We start from the raw sequence: 22,369 nt of genomic DNA, 5'->3' as shown, positions 1-22,369 counted from the left end.
CTTCCCGCTTCAAAAACGATACTACGGCACAGGTGAACATTTTGTTAGAGGAGTCGCTCCATCGTCGGCGATATTCATCATGGCCGACGCTTGCACGCAGTTCCGCGCGTAATTCAAGGAGAGTTCAAGGTCAATCAATTCGGGCGTGGAAAATATGAACGTTAACACACCGATTGTTATCTGGTCTAATCCAGTTCAGGTGTTATCTCGTCCCATCAAACGTGTTTTGGCGGATTGGCGTCGGCTATGATGATTATTGCCGACAATGGAACGACTCCTCTTACAATATGTTCACCTGTGCCGTAGTATCGTTTTTGAAACGGGAAGCTCAAAAAACCGCAAATTTCTTACGCAGTTTGTGAAGTTATGAGTGCATTTCAGAGTTTGCCGATGCGCTCATCGTGATTTTTGAGGCATTATCTATAAGAAACAACTCTTAGTTTTGCTCTAGCAAAAGTTTGCAACAGGCCCATTGATATCAGCGCATAGACCTTCTTGGACTTGTAGGATTTTCTATATCATAGCAGCGTAGTTTTTCAAAGTTCGCATGTTAGCAGTTCTAAACACACATGTATCTTCCACTAGGCATGTGTAAAGAGAATCTTTCAGCTAAATATGCATCATGCAAAGTAATAATGGATGACATCTGTCATGCAGACATACTCAATAAAATAGAAAATGAACAAACAACACTCACCAACTCGCTCAAATCTGTAATCCACTGGGTCAGAAAAATCCACTTGAAGACAATAAATCCAAATTTCCGATTAGAAGTGGTGCAGGTACGAAGGAACTTTTGAAAACACGATGAGTGCATTGTAACAATATCTAAAGCACTCTTTAACGTAAGAGAAAAATTAGCACCATGATTTAATAGCTGATCAATACAGAACACCACTCTCAGGAAAGCACTGACACAACACGATTTTTCAGTTTAGTTTTAGAGGAGAAAGCATTTTTCAAAAGATGCGACATCATAGATCCACAGCTTAAATAATTTCACGATTTACTACGATCATTGATGATATTAAGGTAGCCATCGATTCTCTACCCGACGTTCCTTCCACACATGACAGGAAACATCTACAGGCATAGAGCAAATGGCACTGAGCAGCAATGTACAAGCGGGATCGTTATTCCTGCGAAAAATAGTTTTCCGTAACCCGCCATACACTTTAGTGCACCGCTATAGTGGCCACAGAATAATATCTCTCGTAGCGACTCTACATTCACGACTTATCAGTTATCAGCGATTGGGAATCCCACGTTTATTTTCTTGCTTTTTTCCTCTTTCCCCTACTTTCATCGTTGTCTCCTCGGTCGGGCCAGTCGGTGATAGCTGTCTTTGAGGCTTCCCTCCGGTTCCATATCTGTTTCCAATTCTTCACCACACCGCAATCGGTGGCGAGGCGTGATTAATCGATTATCGATATTTCTCCATTTGAAGCCATGGTAAAGAATCGATTATTAAGGTGTAAATACCCTGTCTATCGATCCTTTTCCATAGGTTTATATGGGAGATCAATCGATATATCACAAAGCATGCCACGCCACTGACCGTAATAGTGTTGAGAGGTGTGAGCCACAACGTGGACAGATTGAATGAGAAATGGATCTTGAAAATAAAAGTTAGGTTCATGCTTAAGCGCCTGCAGTAGGTCATCTACAGCCAAGGGCAAGCTATCAAATATTAATAGCATATAACTAGATTTTTTTTTTAGCTGTAACTCAAAATTTTCGCTATTATTTTATTTTTTAAATAAATATTTCGTGTCCAGGCAGTTATGCTGGTATGGACATGTGCAAAGAATGTCGGAGGAGAGGTTGCCCAAACAAGTTTTGGATTGGATACCACCTGGGAAGAGGCGACGGGGACGTCCCGTAAAGGGTTGGCGGCAGAAATATTATGCACCGTTTTCCCAAAAAAATTGAATCAAAATTGAATATCCCCACGAAAAATTCCACTTTTTTTTTGAGAAACCTAATTTTGTGGGAAGATAATGGGTCATCGCAAAAAAACCAAGGTCAATTTTGAACTCAGCAATACAAATTACATAGAAGCTAGTCAACTATCTAGTCTACCATAAAGTCCGCCGTGTTCAGATTTTTTTTTTATTTTTGGAGACCATTTTTGGCATTTTGACCGTCTTTTTTTGATGGTTTAGTTAGTGACAAAGATTTGACGCTAAATGTTAACGCCTAACATGGAGATGGATTAATGGAGATGTTGCATGTGTGAGGAATTTGCGATTTGACTATTGATTCCTATGTAAAAGTTCGCGAGAAACACGATAGTCCCACTGATTTTCTCTGAAATCAACTTCCAAGCTCCAAAAACGCTCTCAAAGTTGAGGCTGTAATGATCCTGAGAGTCCACGTCTACGTAAAGACAAACTCTCCATGCAAAGATAGGGAGCAAATACATTAGCAGGGTAACTGAAAGCACGGCAACCCTCAGGGTTGTCGTGCTTACAGTTTTAGAGTCCCTAAGTAAAGTGACAACCCTGTCAATGTATTTGCTCTCTATCTTTGCATGGAGAGTTTGTCTTTACGTAGAGGTGGACTCTCAGGATGGCGTGGGATATCCCCTTCATTACGCCCTCAACTTTGAGAACTTTTTTTGAGCTTTAGAGTTGATTTCAGGGAAAGCTGTGGCACTATCGTGTTTTTCGCAAACTTTTACGTAAGAATCAATAGTCAAATCGCAAATTTCTTACACATGCAACATCTCCATTAATGATTAATCCTTACGTGGAATACCGATATTCAGTCATCCTTGAAAAAATTAAAAGACATGTTCCTGAAAATTTCCAACAAAGCAATCTGAGGTATATGATTCCGTAGTATCACCAGCGATACCTTTTCTTGACCAGATCACCCTAAAGTACTTTTTTTAACTTTGTATGATGAACATAACTACAAATTAATATGTGTTTTTATATTAACTATTTACACAACTAAAAATTTGAATGGGCGAGTTGTTAAACTCTAGCTTAATTTAAATCGATAAATAGGGACTATTAACAATGATAATGTTAACTATTGTCCCTGCTTTGCATCATCCAGAAGGCACCCTTGGGGCAAGAGAAGGCCACCAAAATTTATTCTGGATAATACTGTGGTTTCCTTTTCTATTCAAACTTTTGGTGAAATTCTCAAGCAGATCATTATCATTTAAGTGTTTTTTGATGAGTATTTCTGAAAACAAGCAAAGAAAGAGAAATTGTATTATTCTTCTTAAATTACCGAAAACTTTAGAGAAAAATTGGAATGGTGAAATTAGACCTCCTAAGTAGAAATAATAATAGCCCATGCCTTTATGCTCATAATTTCAATATGACTAACTTCATACCCTAGTATTCTATGCTGAACTTTTATTGAAAAAACCTGAAAAATTTGGCTGGGGTCTTCTACTACATGGATTCGTTACATATTTTGATCAAAACTAACACTGGGCTTACTGCCAAAGCCTGAAATTCACTCCTGCTTGACTGACAAAACTTGTTAACAATTATCACGATTTGAGTTTCCTACGAAAGAGATGCATTAAAATTACAGACTAAGTTTTGCTTAAGGAGACCACCCTTACGGAAAAGAACTCCTCGTTACCAGCAAAAGAAGCCACCGATTTGCTGCGAGAAGAGCTCCCAATGCTCAACTTCAATTCACAATCGTGCAGGGTCGGACTGGCTCGCATCTGAGGGCGTAGGCCCTTGGCTGGTTAAAGGGGCGTAATGTGATATTTTCTGATGGGGCATCCCCTCCGTGGAGAGGGGTTCAGAAAATTTTGGCAAAGCAGCACAAGTTTACGCTATTTTCAGGTTCAAAGTTTATTAATCGTACTGAGTAAAAATTGTAAAATTGAAAGTATTGAAGTGACCGACAGACTTCTAAAATTTAAGAAAACATAAAAAATTAAAGCCACTAGACATATCCAAGCACCATTATTTCCATGAGAACCGCGTCAGTGCTGCGGTTTACACGAGCTTAAGACGTGGGTCTAAAAATCCATCCTGAAAAAGAATCAGGCAAGAAGCTGAAAAAAAGAAGAAAGAACGAGTATCAACACAGCCGAAAACAGGAAATACGTATTCGGGCCTCTTTTTTAACTTTTCTCCCGAATCTGAGCGACACCTCATTGACAGCATATAGCAGAGCATTGAGAACTCACGCTTCGCGTCATCGCGCCTTCAATTTTTCAGATGCAGCACGGACGTCCATCAAGTACGAATAGTTGTATCTCTCCGCCGTCGTTAACGCGAATCCTTTCCCTCCCTCTATTTCCATGTTAAGTTTGTTTCCGTTTGTCTTATTCGTAATGTTGCTTTAAACTAGAGCGGGGCATTGCGAGTTCACGACTCACGCCATCGCGTCTCACATTTTTCATATGCAATCCATCTTGCGAGAATAGTTGTATCGCGTTTACACTTTAGATGTCTCTTTCTTTTGAATTTCGAAATAAATTAACGTTAAGTTTGCCCGAGATATGCTATGAATAACGTTTGGCCCACCGTCCACCCTGAAAAAAATAATTTTTTCTATTTTTCTCATTATTTCCTCCTGGTTCCTAACAATGGGCGAGATACTTTCGACCAAATTTAACTAATATTGAGGATTTAGATTTCTTCAATAAATCTTCAAGGACAGGCGTGTAAAATATAGCGTAGAAGATTTTATTAATTTTTATTCAATTTTTCTACAATTAGGTCAAATGAAATATAGAAATCTCATATGGAGCTAGGTTGTATCTTCGAAAGGCTTTTGGATTCAACTTTTTTATTTTGTTGGTATATATTGATGTATTTTTGTTATACTTTGTTTTTACATTTCTGTTGACTTATGGGTTTTTTACTAAATTCTGTTTCATTTCTACTCCTCTACTGATGATATAAATTATTTTAATTTCAAAGATACAAAACTTACATCCCTCTTTAGGAGTTTTCTCCTGATTGATTTATTCTTTGAATTGGCCACATTATTGGAAGAAACTCATTGCTTGAGACAGTAAATACGATTATTTTAAATTTAATAAAAATCTTCATTAGCATAATTTAGTACTATTCACGAAAGCTTCTTTAAGAGCAAAATATTTCATCCACAAACGACTGTCCTCCCCCCCCCCCCCCTTGCTTGCATGGCGCCTTACACTGGCGCCTAGATATCAGCAGGGCCAGGGCGCCTAGAGCAATGGGTCTTCTGTCCTCTTCGAAATGAAATTAAACTAACCGACTGTTGACCCAGTGAGACAAGTCTTGTCTTCCGTATCAGTAAAAGTGGGCGACGGATTCGATCAGATAAGGCACGTGATCGTATATTCCGGATAATCGCAATTTGATGCATGCTGCAATGAGGGGAAACGAAGATGTGAGAGATACGGTCGGAGAAGGTGCGATATCAATGAGAGGAAAGGCTTTCTTCACTAACATGACTTCGGGCCCGGGTAATCTCCTGTGGTCAACTGAGTCGTGTACGGCGGGTTACGGAAAACTAATTTTCGCAGGAATAACGATCCCGCTTGTACATCTGATAAGGCAAGCTCCTGGAAGTGTCGATCTGCAAAAATACAAAGCGGGAGACAGATCATCAAATTGATCTACCTATGGTTAATGGCCGTCCTTGGAGACAGACAATAAACTACGTAACAATATATCAACCACCTTTTGATAACAGAACGAATTTAAAATGAGAGCAAGACCCTTCCTTATGGAGGGAGGGCCAAGAAACATTTAAATACGGAACATTTTACTACTTACAGGTCTGAGTCACATAAAATACATTCCACCAGTCAATAAAATTTTAAATTTTGAATGTTGATGGATAACCTGATTGCCAGTATACATCAAGTTGAAACATCTGATACGTAGAGCGGTTCATTCTTATAGAAGCTTTCGTAAGTAGTTCCAGATAGGTACTTTAAAATTAGACACCGGTCAAATGTAGTACAAGAGAGGAAATGGGTGCAAAAAAACTTTAAAATTGTCCATGATTCTTTTGCGAAAGATGTGAAAGTGAAAAATTATTCATTAAATTACTTACTTGAGGTGATGTGAGAGATAAATATAACCTATGATATAACCTAACTTTTGTGAAGATGTTCCTAGTTCCTGGAATAATCGTTCCTTGCCGATACTTCCAGGGTTGTATTTATTATCTAAATAATTATCAGGCAAATGTTTTCAAAAGGATTAAAATACAAAAACTGGCTCTCTATAATCATTATAGCGGCTGATTTTCACTCATTTTCCTACGCAACCTCGATAAAAAGGCAAAAGGCGGAACCGCGGAATGGTCCCTCGTCCAACTGTTCGATGTCCAACTCGCACTCGGAACTCCGGACCATTGTTCAATTCAATCCACCCAGCCCAGCCAGCCAAGCCATGCCATGCCGTGAATTCAAAAATGAAAACTTAATTTGATCTACTTTTCATGATTCTTAACGAAGAATCGATTGTATTATCGGCGTCTACTTGACTATACTCAGTTTCATCGAACACAGGTAAATTATCTCTCTATCACTTCTTGACGACGGACACACCTAAGTATGAGCCTGTCACCTTGTACTTACATTACACATTTGTCATGTCAAGCTATACTGATCAAGTAACTCGAGTTAAATTTTCTTTGCCGATTTACGATTCAGTCGATATTTTCTAACGAGCGAGGTAATCGTGAATTCTATTCTCTTGGTTTGCGAATGCATTTACTACCATGTGCTATTCCTAACCGTGGTTACGAAGTTGATCGAAGAGTCTACGTCTAATAAATCTATCCACTCCTTCCGTGGGAAGGGAGATAATCTTTCATCTATTTAGCATTGAAGGGAAAGACCAGAATCAAGATGGTGGATCTTCTGTTGCACTCTCTAAGTGCAAATCTTATTATCCGCGGACTTCATCACAAGTAGAAACTTCCCAACTCTTGCAGGCGAGTGCTATAGCTAGTCTGTTGGAACATCCTCATACTGCCTGCATTTTCCTTGTGTCTTCAAAAGAATCAAGGACAATTAAAGTTTTGTTGCACCCATTTCCTCTCTTGTACTACATTTGACCGGTGTCTAATTTTAAAGTACCTATCTGGAACTACTTACGAAAGCTTCTATAAGAATGAACCGCTCTACGTATCAGATGTTTCAACTCAATGTATACTGGCAATCAGGTTATCCATCAACATTCAAAATTTAAAATTTTATTGACTGGTGGAATGTATTTTATTCAGTGGCTCAGACCTGTAAGTAGTAAAATGTTCCGTTTTTAAATGTTTCTTGGCCCTCCCTCCATAAGGAAGGGTCTTGCTCTCATTTTAAATTCGTTCTGTTATCAAAAGGTGGTTGATATATTGTTACGTAGTTTATTGTCTGTCTCCAAGGACGGCCATTAACCATAGGTAGATCAATTTGATGATCTGTCTCCCGCTTTGTATTTTTGCAGATCGACACTTCCAGGAGCTTGCCTTATCAGATGTACATTGCTGCTCAGTGCCATTTGCTCTATGCCTGTAGATGTTTCCTGTCATGTGTGGAAGGAACGTCGGGTAGAGAATCGATGGCTACCTTAATATCATCAATGATCGTAGTAAATCGTGAAATTATTTAAGCTGTGGATCTATGATGTCGCATCTTTTGAAAAATGCTTTCTCCTCTAAAACTAAACTGAAAAATCGTGTTGTGTCAGTGCTTTTCTGAGAGTGGTGTTCTGTATTGATCAGCTATTAAATCATGGTGCTAATTTTTCTCTTACGTTAAAGAGTGCTTTAGATATTTTTACAATGCACTCATCGTGTTTTCAAAAGTTCCTTCGTACCTGCACCAGTTCTAATCGGAAATTTGGATTTATTGTCTTCAAGTGGATTTTTCTGACCCAGTGGATTACAGATTTGAGCGAGTTGGTGAGTGTTGTTTGTTCATTTTCTATTTTACTGAGCATGTCTGCATGGTCCAAATATCATGTGCTCCCATTGGGACGCTTGTCTCCTTTGTCTTGATTCTAAGATTTATTTAATTTCCGTGAGCAATTTGGATGGTACTGAAACCTTCTTGTGATCATTTTTATGCAAATGGTTTTGTTTCCATGAAAAATTGTCACGGAAATGATTTCGTTTCCATGAAAAATTTTCACGGAAATGATTTCGTTTCCATGAAAAATTTTCATGGAAATAAGCCACATGGAAATCAGCCACACGGAAATCAGCCACATGGAAATATTTCCTGTTCCATTTTTCCGTGTCATTTTTTCATGGAAATCAACTTCATGGAAATCATCCACACGGAACATTTTTAGCAGGGACCCGCGAGAGGAACGATCGGGCCTGCCTCGTCTGGTCGGGATATCTTGCCGGGAGAACCACCAGTCCTTGTGACTGGTGGGGGTGTAAAGGTTTGTAGTCGGGGTCCGAACCCACTCGCGCGCTGCTGACCATCGAGCATGCCTCAATCTCGTGTGTGCGGGGTGCGGGTGGCTCTCTCGAACCCCCTGTCAGCTGATTGCAACTGTCGAGGGGTGGGGTTGGCCGCCCGTCCCTGGCACATGCGAGCAGTAGTTGCCGGAACTCGGTTTTCTCCCCGCTTTCAAAGCAAAAAAAAAAAAAAAAAAAAAAAAAAAAAAAAAACTGAAATGATCCGTAAAAAAAAGTTCTTTCTGCTACTACAGATAATTTTTCAATTAAACCCCAAGAAAGAGTTCAAATTCTAGTTTAAAGTTGAATTGTTGTCACACCCGTTACAATATGGAATGACCCTCTTGTCAAGAACTTTCATTTGAGCCCAAGATCAAGTTGATCCGACGACTCGTTCAAAAGTTATGGCGGTCGGAGCGTTTGACCTTTGACCCCCTGCCCCCCCCCTCCCCCTGGGGGGCTAGACGAGAAATGACACCGGATTTAGGCTTCTCCGATGATACGTTATGATTCCTGAAAGTATGGATGGAAAAGCTCTTGCGGCCATTTCCTATGGAAAATGGGACAACCTCTTTGAGAATCAAAAATCATGTGTGCTTAACATGTTCCAGTTTTATTTGGCAACTTTAGAAGCAATTAAGTATTTCCATAATTTCACTCGGAATCAACCTTTTTAATAAAATATGAGCACTTTTGGTCACTGGGCTGAAAATGTCAAAGGTTTTGTACTGATTGATGAAGAGTTGACCCGAGCATAGTTATCGATTAATTGGTAGTATATAAATCGACTAAACAGGTAATAGAAATTGTTGCTGGGCAACATTGGGAATAAGTCAAGCTGATGTTGAATAAAAATATGTTTATAGACTTGTGGCCGCGATCCCAGTGGCAAGTAAAAATCACTGTGATTCTTGAATAGCAAAGATCGATCACTGTGACTGGCGAAGAACCTGTTATTCTGCTCTTTTTTTGGAAAATTTTCGCCAGAAGTTAATGGCTGATAGTAAAAAAGTGAGCTACCACGAACGGTTGGAATTGGCGGTATTTTTAAGTTATCCTGTGAAAAATCACTGCTACTTTTCACTGTGATTTTTGAGTAGGTATCAGTAACAGTGAAGACGGTACCTAAAAGTAGCCGTTAAGCACAAGCCTACCTAACTGGGAATCGACTATACCTAAATAGTTATATTCGAAATTTTAACAATCGAATTGATTAATCGAATTGAAAGGTATTTGATCAATCGATTATATAGGTAATCGATGGTTTATAATTAACCCATTGACTTAATATGACGGCTCCCAGCCGTCATCGCAGCGCTGGGCCAGCTCTGAAATGACGGCTCAGAGCCGTCCACTGATTGTTTGCGTTATTTCGGCAATTCTCCGGTAGATTGCGTTCTCATCAATGTTTGTATGAGTAGTGTGGCCACCCTATGACTTATTGTGTACGGTGATTTCTTGTTTTGTTACGGTATTTTCATAGTACTGTGCGTTTGCACATGAAATAACCTCAACATTTTCTGATTTTCGCTGATTTTGCGATTTTTGCGATTTTGACAGCTATAAACCACATAAAAAAATCAATGTGTTCAAAGTTTTCACCATTTTTCTCAAACGTTGTATTGTGAATGCTTATTTTGTCAATTTTCACCCTTTGAGAAATAATTTCTGGATTATTTTGAAGTGTTCAAAGTTGCTGATTTTCGCCAAATTAAATCGTAATTCCTGGCCCGGCAGGGTCAAATTAAATCATAAGTCAATGGGTTAATAGGAGCAAAAATTTCTAGCACTTCCGTTCTTAGCGGTTTCGCTTCCTTTTCAGGGGAGGCTCTAAAAGTAGGTGGACGCGCGCAGGATATCGATCGAGGAACTCTCCGTCCTTGCCCCCTCCTTTTAGTCTCATTCAACCCGTGCACCGTCGTTGAGTATGCCGCCGAGAGGTGAACTCTCTCGAACATTAGTTGAGGAACTTTTGCAGTCAAGGAAAAGCTACCCAATGAACAACTCCTATTGGCGTAAACATCCCGAAATAAAGTCGCGATTATTTCTCTTTTTACGTCGCTTTAGCTTATCAATGGTCCCCAATTTTTCTCACCTCGTGGCTGTAAAATCAATCGCTTGAGTGGACTGAAATCGCTGTATGAGTGAAGTTTTGAGGTTACTCACGTTCTTCATCTCAGCAACAGGAATTATTTTAATATCGACGGACAACAAAGTGCAAGTGAACAAGCACAGATATATCCGTGCTCTACATGTACCTACTCATTCTTTCAAAGTGAGTTCGTTATCCGCTGCGTGTTAATATTTACTTGATTACCTTTGGTAACAGTTTTCATAGGTACCTACTTTTTTTCACTTTTAGTCTGCACTTTCACCATCGAACATGGTATAATCAATAGATATACCTATATATTTTTCATGCTACTTGGGCCGTAGGTACCCACTCATAATAAATGTAGATAAATAGTAACAAATACCTACGGGAGAAATGGCAACCATGACACTTGTGAAAAAAGGTTCTGCATGCCTAGGTACAAATGATTTATTTTGAACGCCGTTTAGGTTGACAGTCAAAGTTGATTGATAGGTAAGGTGAGGTCGGGTAACTGGGCAAGAGTTCGGAGAAAAATGTCAAAATTTCAACTTCATGATTTTTTCCCCATCATTATATTGACAGTGGGGGTTACTTTTAAATTTTTTTTAGTAAGTACAACACCTTGTCTAAATGTAGGAAGAGTCAAAAGTCGAATTCCATCTTTCAATTTTTTCCGACAAAGTTTCAAAAATTTCCCGTTTTTTTGACCCAGTTACCCAACGTCGCGTCGTGGGGTAACTGGACTACCCCCCCTTAATTTTTGAGGGGGGCATTATTTTTAATTCTCATTGGCCAGAAGGCGATGTTCTGCTCATGAAGGTTTAAGAAAATGTCATTTGAATGTATATAAACATGTTTAAGTGGTTAAGAATGATGTCGTAACAGTTAGCGGCAAAACAACCCTCAAATCTGAGAATTGAATAACGGTAAAAAAAATTGTTTCCTTGTAGATAAATGCTTAGAACTTTCTGTATTACTACTTATAAAGTAGTATTGTATACCAGGACACTGTTTGGCCACTTTTAGTGAGATTAAGCATGATACATCTTTAAAAAATGAAAAAAAATTAAGCCGCAAGGCTGATCTGGGATAGAGTCAGGCGCCAAAAAGTTCCCTTAATTTTTAAGGGGGGCATTATTTGTAATTCTCATTGGCCAGAAAGGAATGTCCTTCTCATGAGGGTTTCAGAGAATTTCATTTGAATTTATATAACAATGTAAGTCGTTAAAAGTGATGTCGTAACAGTTAGCGGCAAAAATGTAATTAAGTAATGCTTAAGTTATGCTATAATTGACTTAAGTTAGAAGTTTAGTGTGCTGGGAACCCTGATTATTGGTCTTTGGCACTTAAAAGTCCGCAATAGTCAATTAGTTTTGACATTTTCAGAAGTAAACAAACACCGAAGCACAGCAACCTTGCAATGGGTAACTGGGCAGGTGCCACCACTGCCACCTGCCCAGTTACCTTGGGGTGGGTGCCCAGTTACCCCACAAAGGGAAAATTTTCAAGGTAACTGGGCATCAACCCTTTGCAGCCAGTGCTTTCATCCAATTACGTTGTAATTACTCACGCATTACACAAATACATCATACATGAAGAAGAATTGTCAAAGTTGAATAAAATACTTGCTGGGAGTGAGATATGAGGCTCTTTTCGGGACCACCTCCGGCGTTGTTTTGAAAAAAAAGCTGTCCAATTTTCGGCACTTCACCATTCACCGTAAAATTTTTTTTGGGATTATCTTTACATGTTCTAGATGGTTTACGTCATAATGAAGGTATACCAACAGTGAAAACAATTTTTGCACTAATATGGTAGAAATACAGAGGGTACTGCCCAGTTACCCCACCGCCCAGTTACCCGACCCCATCTTAATCTCTGCCCACATACCTACGCCTTAGATATTGCCTTTTTTACGATTCGAATCATAGGGGGCCCTGCGTCGGCCCGTTTCCTTTTGCCGTCTTGCTCCGTCATTTTAAAGATAGACCTATGCATGGATGTACCAAATCGATGCCAAAAAGAAACGATCTCCAACTTTTGCTACAAGGTATTTTTCGATCCGGGCCTTTGTACAGGCGTAGAAACAGAAAATACAGATCAAATATTCCCAATTCCTCATTTCTCTCAACTTCACTTATTTACTTAAAACTTACCTACTTTGGAAGCTAGAATTAATTTAAGGAGTAGACTCAATTATCATCATTAAAAAAAGAATGAAAATAAACTACAAGTCCATTTCTCACTTGATCACTGTGCAAAATTCCCCAATGGGCTTTAAAGGGACTTTAGGCCAAGGTCGATAAAAGTTGAGTGTGATAAATTTTACGAGGGATGTCCGCGTTGCCGAAAGATTCCCCCGATTTGCATGTCCCAGCACTCTGCTGTTCCCCCGATTCCGATTACACTGAAATTTGGTAGATCGGAAAGATCGGGTCGAAAAATTTCAAAGAACACCTTTGTTATCGGATTGACCTGGGTCTATCGACCTTGGTTTCGGGTAAAAACATCTTTATATACGTACCTACGTATGTAAAATAAAGTGTGCCGAATTCCAGCCGTACGTTAATTATTGACCATTAAAATGTTACGTTCACAGGACGTGGTCCATTGTAGGTATAGGTATACGCTCATTCTTGCTGAAATCCTTATTGCCAAGCTAGTGTAAACTTATCGAAATTTTGTTTCACAGAGCAATGACTGACGAACAAATATCCAAACTGAAAGTTTTGCTGGATAGGATGACAAACAATGATAACTCGTATCGAGCATTTTATTCCTACTAGTTGCATCCGCAGAAGTAACGAAGTTGGACGGATGGAGGTGGTAAGCTGGTGACGTTACGCTGCGAGTAAGAGACACGGGGCAACACATGCGGCAGGATTGCTGCTCCGGACTAACAAGAGGAGTTTGTCATTAAACGAGGGAATTATAGTGGGAAAAGAGTGCAATACGCTCATACGTCCGACAATTTGGCGCACGAAGAAAGCAGCTAGCTTCTCTCGTGCCGTAAGAAAATTTCAGGATTGACGCGCGGCTAATCCTGCCCAGAGTTACCACTTGCTCCGCCACCAATCCCACCTCACGGCATCAGTTGAGCACTGGGAGAGTATGGATGGCGACAAACATGTCAGTAATAATGAATCAATTTTACTGACAAATCTCCAGTCTTCTGACCTTGGTAAGTCTCTAAATTATAGAATTACACAAAGCCTGGAAGTACCTAGCGAAATTCTTAAACATTAAAAAAAAGTACCCTTATAAGTTAAAGAAATCTCCCGAAAAAGTACTTCGTACTTATATGACGCCACAAATCGGAAAGTTAGGTAATTAAAAATATTGAAATCTTAAAGGGACACATAACTAAAAATCGATATCAAGATTTAGTAGGTACAATGCGAATTGAGGGAAGAGGAGATAATTGAGAATAATGGAGATTAGGTATGCATTTGTTTGTTATGCATGGAACGCCGTCTATCCATCTACTGAATATATATTTTTTACCATATACATATTTTTTCACACATATATATACTTATTTTTAAAATATATTTACCTCTCCGTAATATTATATGTGTTTCTTACAAAATATCGAAATCCGGCCAACCTCACCAAAAAAAAATATACATTTCAAATGAGCGATTCAGTAATTGGACGAACGGCGTGTACCAACTTTCGTCGCACACCAGAATATGTCCTGAACGGTTCTACCGGTGGGCCCTGTGTCGCCAAACTGTGCAATGCTTCAGCCCCTGGTAATACTGATCACCTGAAATTTAGGTGACATCAATCTCACCTTAAACAAAATACGTAGTGGAAAAATATAGAAGAAAATTTCCGTAACATTTAAGATCAAAAGAGGGTGCGCGCAAAAAGAAAATAACATTACATTTTTTTTTTTTTTTCGAGTAATATTTAGCGCAAACTAAGAAAAATTACATGGAGCGAATTCAAAGGATGCTTAAAGGGAAAATTGGTAATTTAAATAATACAAAGGAGATGAGGCTCAGAGCTTCAAAAAGAAAATCGGGTGGAAAGAGTGAGTTATATTTTATGATTCTTGAAAGGAGAGATCAGTGAAATAATTAATTTGATTCGATAATCTGAAAAAAAAAAAAATTAAGAGAAATACATTTACTCAATAGCCGTCATTATTGCGTCTCTGAAATTTTCGAATTTAACACAAGTTAAGGGTTTTGTAAGAAAATCAGCTAACTGATGCTCTGTTGGAATATACTCAATGGAGAAAACTCCATCTTTAAATTGCTCACTGATATAATGATACCTGACTTCTATATGCTTACTACCTCGTCCCATCTGAGCAGTTTCAATGAGTCGAATAGCATTTTGGTTGTCAGCGTACAGAGTTGCGGGTACAGTTTTATCACAAAGCACTTCTGTGAGAGTCTTCAAATATTTAAGTTCTTTGCAACATTCTGCGGATGCAATGTATTCAGCTTCCATCGACGATAAGGCTGTTACACTTTGAAGATGAGAGTTCCATGCTACGAGACCTCCTTTGAAGAAAATCAAGTAGCCCGTTGTGCTTTTACGTTTGACCAAATCGCCTGCGTAGTCCGAGTCTGCATACGCTTTAATTTCACATTCTGGAGTAGCCGGATAAAAAAGACCATATTTAAGGTGCCTTTGAGGTATCGTAAAGTTCGTTTTACGTTCTGAATATCTTGATGAGTAGGGTTTTCCATCGATCGGCTTTCAAAATTAACACTGTGAGCTAAGTCCAGTCGAGTTTTACAAGAAAAATAAAGTAGGCTACCAATCGCTTCTCGGTAAGGAAAGTCTCCGACGACTTCTTCAGTTTGATTGTTGCTGTCAGGTTGAATCGGTGTTCTAACTGGTTTACAATTTTGCATATTAAAACGTTTAAGCACTTGGTTAGCATAGCTTAATTGCGAAACAAAAATACCTTTTTCATTCTTTTCAATTTCCATTCCTAAGTAGGAGCTGGCATTTTCTGATACCGTCATTTCAAATTCTTCATTCAAAGCTTTAAGTACTTTATTGATTTTGTCTGTATCTTGACCAGTTACTAAACCGTCATCTACATGGATGGCTAAATAAATGTCGGATTCAGCGTTATGGAAAATGCACTGATCCGTTTTTAAAGGCATGAAACCTAATTTACGGAGAGTTGTGATGAAACGTTTATTCCAATTGTTGGATGCTTGACGCAATCCATAGATGGATTTTTTAAGTAGACAGAAATTGTTCCCTTCTTCAAAACCTTCTGGTAGTCGCATGTAAATTTCAGTTCCAAGTTCTCCATACAAGAATGCAGTTTTTACGTCAAAGAAGACTAACTTATTTTTCTTTTCTGCAGCAATAGCAAAAAGAATACGAAGAGAATTACTTTCAACTACTGGACTAAAAATTTCTTTGTAAGCAAGGTTTTCACTGCATTGCTGAAAGCTTCGGGCAACTAAACGAGCCTTATATTTACCGTTGTTTTTAATTTTAAAAACCCACTTACTTGTAATGAGTTCTTTGCCGTGAGCTTCTTCAGGATTCACTAATACCCATGTGTTGTTTTTGGCTAAAGATGCTTTTTCTTCTTGGATTGCCTTTTTCCATTTTTCTTTATCAGGAGACTGAATCACATCACTATATGTTAGCAGGGCTTCACCGTTGTTTTCGAGTTGATTTGTCACACGATGTCTCTTGTCAAGTTCATAGTCTTTAAGTTTCTGTGGTAGGACAATTTTCCTTTTTGGTTTGAGATTTGGCATTTCAGGAATCGGCTGGTTTTCTTCATTTTGCTGCTCTTCATTTACAACAATTTCATTTTCGTCTTCATGTTGGTCTATATTATCTAAAATTTCATTTTCTTCTTCATTTTCATCATTTATTTTAATCGCAGTGTGACGTACCTCATCTTGTTTCGATGAATTTACAAATTCATTTGTGAAAATCACATCTCTGGATTTGTAAACTTTCCTTGTTTCTGGGTCAAGTATTCTGTAACTGTTCGTGTTATAACCAATAAAGACACCCTTTTTACTTCGTTTATCAAGTTTCCGTAATGGACCTAAAACTTTAGTGTAAACAACACAACCAAAAATTCTAAGATTTGATAAATCTGGTTTTCGGCCATACCTACCAAAGTTCAGCTGATGTTCTGTTCACAGTTTCGGATGGACATCGGTTTAGTAAATAGGCCGCTGTTAGAACAGCATGGCCCCACATTTCACTGTTTAGACCAGAATCAAATAGGAGAGCTCGGGTCTTTTCCATTAAGCTGCGATTTAATCTTTCAGCTTTACCGTTATGCTGTGGTGTGTGTGGTACACTGTAATCGGGTTTAATACCTCTCTTTTTGAGCCAGGATTTAAATTTATCAGAGATATATTCCCCGCCATTATCACATCTTAATCTGGTTGTCTTCGTCATGAATTTAGCTTCTGCTTCATAAACATATTCTTTGATAAAATCTTCTGCTTCATTTTTATGGGACATTAGATACACTTTGCAGAAATGCGTATAGTCGTCTAATATGGTCAAGAAATATATTGCTTGCCATCAGGCGTGTGAGGATTGCTTGGTTTGCAGACGTCACTATGAATTAGCTCTAATGGACGAACAGCACGTTCTCGAACAGTTTTAAAGGGCAGTCGGGTTTGTTTTGCTTCGGCACACACAGAGCAAACACTATCATCAGCTTTTAAAATATTATGAGGAATACCATCGGCTAGATCGGTCAGCTTCTTTAGATAAGCTTCATTTAAATGGCCCATTTTACGATGCCATTCATTGTAGACACTATCATGATGAGATTGAGCTACAAGAACTTCTCGCTCAGGAATTAGATCAACGGTGTACAAACCATTATTTGTTTTATGACCTTCTATAATTACGCGGTTGTCAACTAAGATCTGCACTTTATTTTTGTCAAACACTACCTTGCCTTTATTTTTTGTAATTGCACTGACAGATAAAAGATTCTGGACAAATCTGGCACGTGATATACATTATTTAAATTAAATGCTTTGGATACAATCGAGCCAACATCCGACGTCGAAATGGTTGCGCTCTTTTTGGCCGTTTTGATGTCGAATTTGCATGGGTCTGACGTGGAAAAGAGACGTTTATCATTGATAAGGTGATTGGTCGAACCACTGTCAAGAATGAAATTTACTTTATCACAGTTGTCTGAGAACTCACTTTTAGTTTCATTTTCAGTTAAGAATATTTCAGTTTCAGCAAAAAAGGCTGCTTTATTATCATCATTATCATTATTGTGAGAGTTACTCTTACCTGTATTGTTATTTCTTTTCCCTTGATTTTCACGTCGAAAGAAACAATTTATCGCTAGATGATTGTCGTTTCTCCTGCATGCTTCTGTCAGAGTACAATTTGTCTGCAAGTTGGGACAGTTTCGTTTCAGATGACCTCGCTTGTTGCATTCATAACACGTTACATTATTACTGAAGTTAGATTTAAATTTGACGGCAGCGTGAAAAGTTGCGCCTTCAGTATCTTCATCCGATAGTTTCAATTTAGCTTCCTCTTGAACTAATCTGCCAACTAGATTGTTGAGGGTTCTGTCTTTCTCACTAGTAGAATCCCATGCACTGCTTAAGTGTTTATAGCTTTCAGGTAAAACTGACAAAATTTTTGTCATGAGCATGGTATCGTCGATATTTTGGTTTAAGCGATTTAACTTGTAGGTTATGTCCTTAAGTGCGGAGATGTTATCAATAACACTTTGCTTGGATTTAAATTTGAAGTTGTAAAACTCGGTTAGGAGTGTGCATTTTTGCTGGTTATTGTCTCTCTCATAGATTATTTTGAGTGAATCAAACATTTGCTTACTTGTAGTACACGTAATTATGTGGGGAATCACAGATTTATCCAGTGTTGAAACGATGTAATGCTGAGCTTTAGCATCTCTTGAGTTCCAATCCTTTTGGGTTGCTGCTGTAGTTGCATCTTCCAATTTCTCCGTACCGTCTACGATGCCAATCAGATCTCTTGCCTTAAATAAAATTTGAATTTGAAAATACCAAATACTGTACGTTTCGGGATCCTTTAAGTTTTGAATATGCAGGACATCTTCTCTGTCACTTTTTGCCATTTTGGCACAGTCACTCAGGCATGCACGATCAACCGGCACCAACCACGAATTTACGCGAAACTTTTCGAACGACGTTTTACACTTTAACTTTGAAGGAACTGCGGCCCATAACCTGATCGATTTAATTTAATTTAACTTCAATTTAATTTAATTCAGGGCTTTAATTAATTAATAAGAACACAGAGATTTGGATTTGCGAGCATGAGAAAAAATGAGCAATGTATTGTGTGTAATAGATATTTCAGAGTGACAACTTGACAAAACAAGATTTAACTAGAATAGACGTAGTACCAACATAGGAGTTTATGATTAACATGGAACAATATTAACTAGCTAATTATTGGATAATTTCTTGGGTAGATAATAGAACATTTGCTTTGTGCTAAACATTTTTTATACCTACAGTTGAAAAAACTATAAGAATAAATATATGTAAAAAGAAAAAATTTAGAACATTAAGTAAAATAAAAACAAGAATGAAGTAAAAATAAAATAGATTAAAGACATGTAATGTCATAAAAAAATATACGTTAGAAGCGGACGTTAGAAAATGAAAAAAGTGAAAAAACAAAATAAAGTGAAAAATAAAATGCAGTCTAAAAATGAAACATAGTAAATAAAATAAAATAAAATGAAATAAAATAAAATAGAGAAAAAAGTAAAATAACACCGCGTGAAAAAATAAAAAATTAAAAAATAAAGTAAATTAAGAAAATTAAATATAGTAAAAAAAATAAATTATAGTAAAAAAATAAAATAGGGAATATAATAAAATAGAGTGAAATAAAAAAGTAGAGTAAAATGATAAAAAAGAATATAAAGTGAAATAAAGGTAAAAATGAAAAAATAGGTAAAAAATAAAATGAAGTAAAGTAATAAACTAAAATGAATTAAAGTAAAAAACGCACAAATCAATAAAAACTGGTCGAGATATCCTGGCTGTACAGTGCACGTTTAATTCGAAGCTAAATGCAGGTTTTTCGTCACTGTTTTCAGGCGGCCGGCATAGCTTAGTAGGTAAGGTCTTCGTTCAGTGTTCGGGAGGACCCAGGTTCAATCCCCGGAGCAGGCAAAAAATTCCAGATCAAAATTCCAACGAAAGTGCCTAATAGTGTCACGTAGACGCCATTATTCACAGTTTTTGAAATAATCCCCGTATATAACCCATTTGGGGGGGGGGGGGGCTTTTTTCACGGCCCCACAATGCTAGGTGACATCGCCTACACGTAGTTTTTGGTGACATCACCTATAAGTTTAGGTGAATATTTTTAGGTGATCAGTTTTACCAGGGGCTGTGGTAGTGTTGTTTTTCCAACATAAACACTTACTTTGGTAATAATCAAAACCTACATTTCAATTCTGTGTCTACAAATGTCAGTGTTAGGAATCGTTCCCCGAAAGCAGCATCTTATGAAGTTCAGCCTACAGATGGAAATTATGTTTGTTTTATGGTTTTCTTCAAATAACTCGTGTTCTAAATTGATTGTTGAAGTGTCAAATGGTGTGTATTACTGTAGGTATAATAAAGCCTAGCGTAGAAAATTTGAGCACATGTGTGAGCGGTCCATTGCTATGCGGTCTAAGCTGCTCATTGATGACAGTTTCTCAAAGGAAGAGTCTTCGTTGGATCAAGAAAAATTTCTTGATGACTTGTACATTCTGTGTCATGCTCCACTGATTCTTCTAGGGCTTCCTTACGAAGGTATTACGATTCAGTATGTAACTTTTTGACGTATCTTTCCTAGTGAGTGTTAATTGGACTCCGAATGGTTGCCTTTATCGTTCCTCTAAGGATATAATAGGGAGCAAGATGAATAATGTGAGTTCAGGTGAGTCTTTTGATGTTCTTGCCCTTGGACTAACCCAAAGCTTCAAATAATCATTTAAAAATAATCATCATTCCAGGTTTCCCGAATCTTTGAAATGCGCCTTCCCTAGTAGCAGAACCATAGAAGGAAAAGATAAAGATTATGTACGAAAGTTAATTTTTTTATGTAACGCATGCATACGAAAGTGTTAAAAGTGAACATTTTTAGGTAACCATTATACAGGGTTATTCAAAAGTTACGCACCACTGGCCATAACTTTAGTTCTAATTATGATATCGATTTGCGGTTTGTGGCGTCCTTCCTCATATCGAGGGGGAAACTTTTTGAGGTACTTTTCAGTTCTTCGACCCCCCAGGGGGAGGGGGGGCGGGGAGCAACTCAAAAATTTCAAATGGCAACCCCCATCATGTGATACATCGTTAGAAAGAGCATAAAAAAAGAAAATTTTTGGCGCAAACCGGAAGTCGATCTGACCCCCCTGTCAAAAGTTAGGGGGGTCCAAAGGTTATTTAGGGGGTCCGTACCTTCATTTTTTAGAGTAGCTTCGGCGGCTCTTGGACATACCGTTTCTCTTTTCAAAGAGTCCTCGAATACTCCAAGTCTGATACCGAAGTCTTCATATTGCCCCCGGGCCACCAAAGCCCCCCTGTAGGGGGGGATGGGCCTGTTACAATGAAACATTGCATTAAAATGCGAAAAGTCACAGAAGAGCTTCAAACTTAGCATCAAATCCGAGTGGAACTTCTTGCCGATGTTAACGCAAACGCAGCCTGCGACTTTAAAGTGAGTTTTCAAAACTCTTAGCCCCCTGCCCCCCTCATTTTTGGTTGCAGAGCGGGTAAAAACCGGGAAATTCACTACAAATAATGCCCAAAACTAATGTCCAACTTGAGGAGGACCCTTGAAACGTTGCGATCAGTCGGAGAATTGGAATACAAGGACTGCCACCCCCTTGAAGTACGGAAACATCCAAAACACCCCCGCTGCCCCCCTCATTTTTCGTTGCGGAGCGGGTAAAAACCGGGAAAATCGCCAGAAATGATGCCCGAAACCACTGTAGAACTTGACGAGAACCCTTGAAACGTTGCGCTCAGTCGGAGAACTGCAACACAGGAACTGCCGCCCACTTTAAGGACGGAAACATCCATAAAACCCCCGCTGCCCCCCTCATTTTTCGTTGCAGAGCGGGTAAAAACCGGGAAAATCGCCAGAAACGATGAACCGGTTCTTACCAGCTCTGCAACGAAAAAAGAGGGGGGCAGCGGGGGTTTTATGGATGTTTCCGTCCTTAAAGTGGGCGGCAGTTCCTGTGTTGCAGTTCTCCGACTGAGCGCAACGTTTCAAGGGTTCTCGTCAAGTTCTACAGTGGTTTCGGGCATCATTTTCTGGCGATTTTCCCGGTTTTCACCCGCTCCGCAACGAAAAATGAGGGGGGCAGCGGGGGTGTTTTGGATGTTTCCGTACTTTAAGGGGGTGGCAGTCCTTGTATTCCAATGCTCCGACTGATCGCAACGTTTCAAGGGTCCTCCTCAAGTTGGACATTAGTTTCGGGAATTATTTGTAGTGAGTTTCCCGGTTTTTACCCGCTCTGCATTCAAAAATGAGGGGGGCAGGGGGCTAAGAGTTTTGAAAACTCACTTTAAAGTCGCAGGCTGCGTTTGCGTTAACATCGGCAAGAAGTTCCACTCGGATTTGATGCTAAGTTTGAAGCTCTTCTGTGACTTTTCGCATTTTAATGCAATGTTTCATTGTAACAGGCCCATCCCCCCCTACGGGGGGGCTGTGGTGGCCCGGGGGCAATATGAAGACTTCGGTATCAGACTTGGAGTATTCGAGGACTCTTTGAAAAGAGAAACGGTATGTCCAAGAGCCGCCGAAGCTACTCTAAAAAATGAAGGTACGGACCCCCTAAATAACCTTTGGACCCCCCTAACTTTTGACAGGGGGGTCAGATCGACTTCC

At 38.8% G+C, this 22,369-nt stretch overlaps 2 protein-coding genes across 3 annotated transcripts in view; one reads left to right on the top strand and one right to left on the bottom strand.

Moving 5' to 3' along the window:
* The window catches only part of LOC109040894 (uncharacterized), a 33,008-nt gene extending 24,052 nt beyond the window's left edge, over positions 1-8,956 (bottom strand). The window contains exon 1 of the mRNA XM_072305926.1: positions 698-8,956. The gene's annotated coding sequence lies outside the window, so the exon portion shown is untranslated. The remainder of the gene's footprint in view (positions 1-697) is intronic.
* Positions 8,957-9,693: 737 nt separating this feature from the next.
* The window catches only part of LOC109031664 (Cyclic nucleotide-gated ion channel subunit B), a 49,713-nt gene continuing 37,037 nt past the window's right edge, over positions 9,694-22,369 (top strand). The window contains exons 1-2 of one of the 2 annotated variants that reach the window (XM_072305924.1): positions 9,694-10,666; positions 13,179-13,667. In XM_072305924.1, coding sequence (XP_072162025.1) covers positions 13,598-13,667 — 70 coding nt within the window. In that variant the 5' untranslated portion in view covers positions 9,694-10,666; positions 13,179-13,597. The remainder of the gene's footprint in view (positions 10,667-13,178; positions 13,668-22,369) is intronic. The other variant, XM_072305925.1, reaches the window with a different exon arrangement.

Source organism: Bemisia tabaci, unplaced genomic scaffold (assembly GCF_918797505.1).
Source record: "Bemisia tabaci unplaced genomic scaffold, PGI_BMITA_v3".
Lineage (NCBI taxonomy): Eukaryota > Metazoa > Arthropoda > Insecta > Hemiptera > Aleyrodidae > Bemisia > Bemisia tabaci.
Note: the sequence above shows the minus strand (reverse complement) of the source record. Positions and strands in the feature narration are given on the sequence as shown.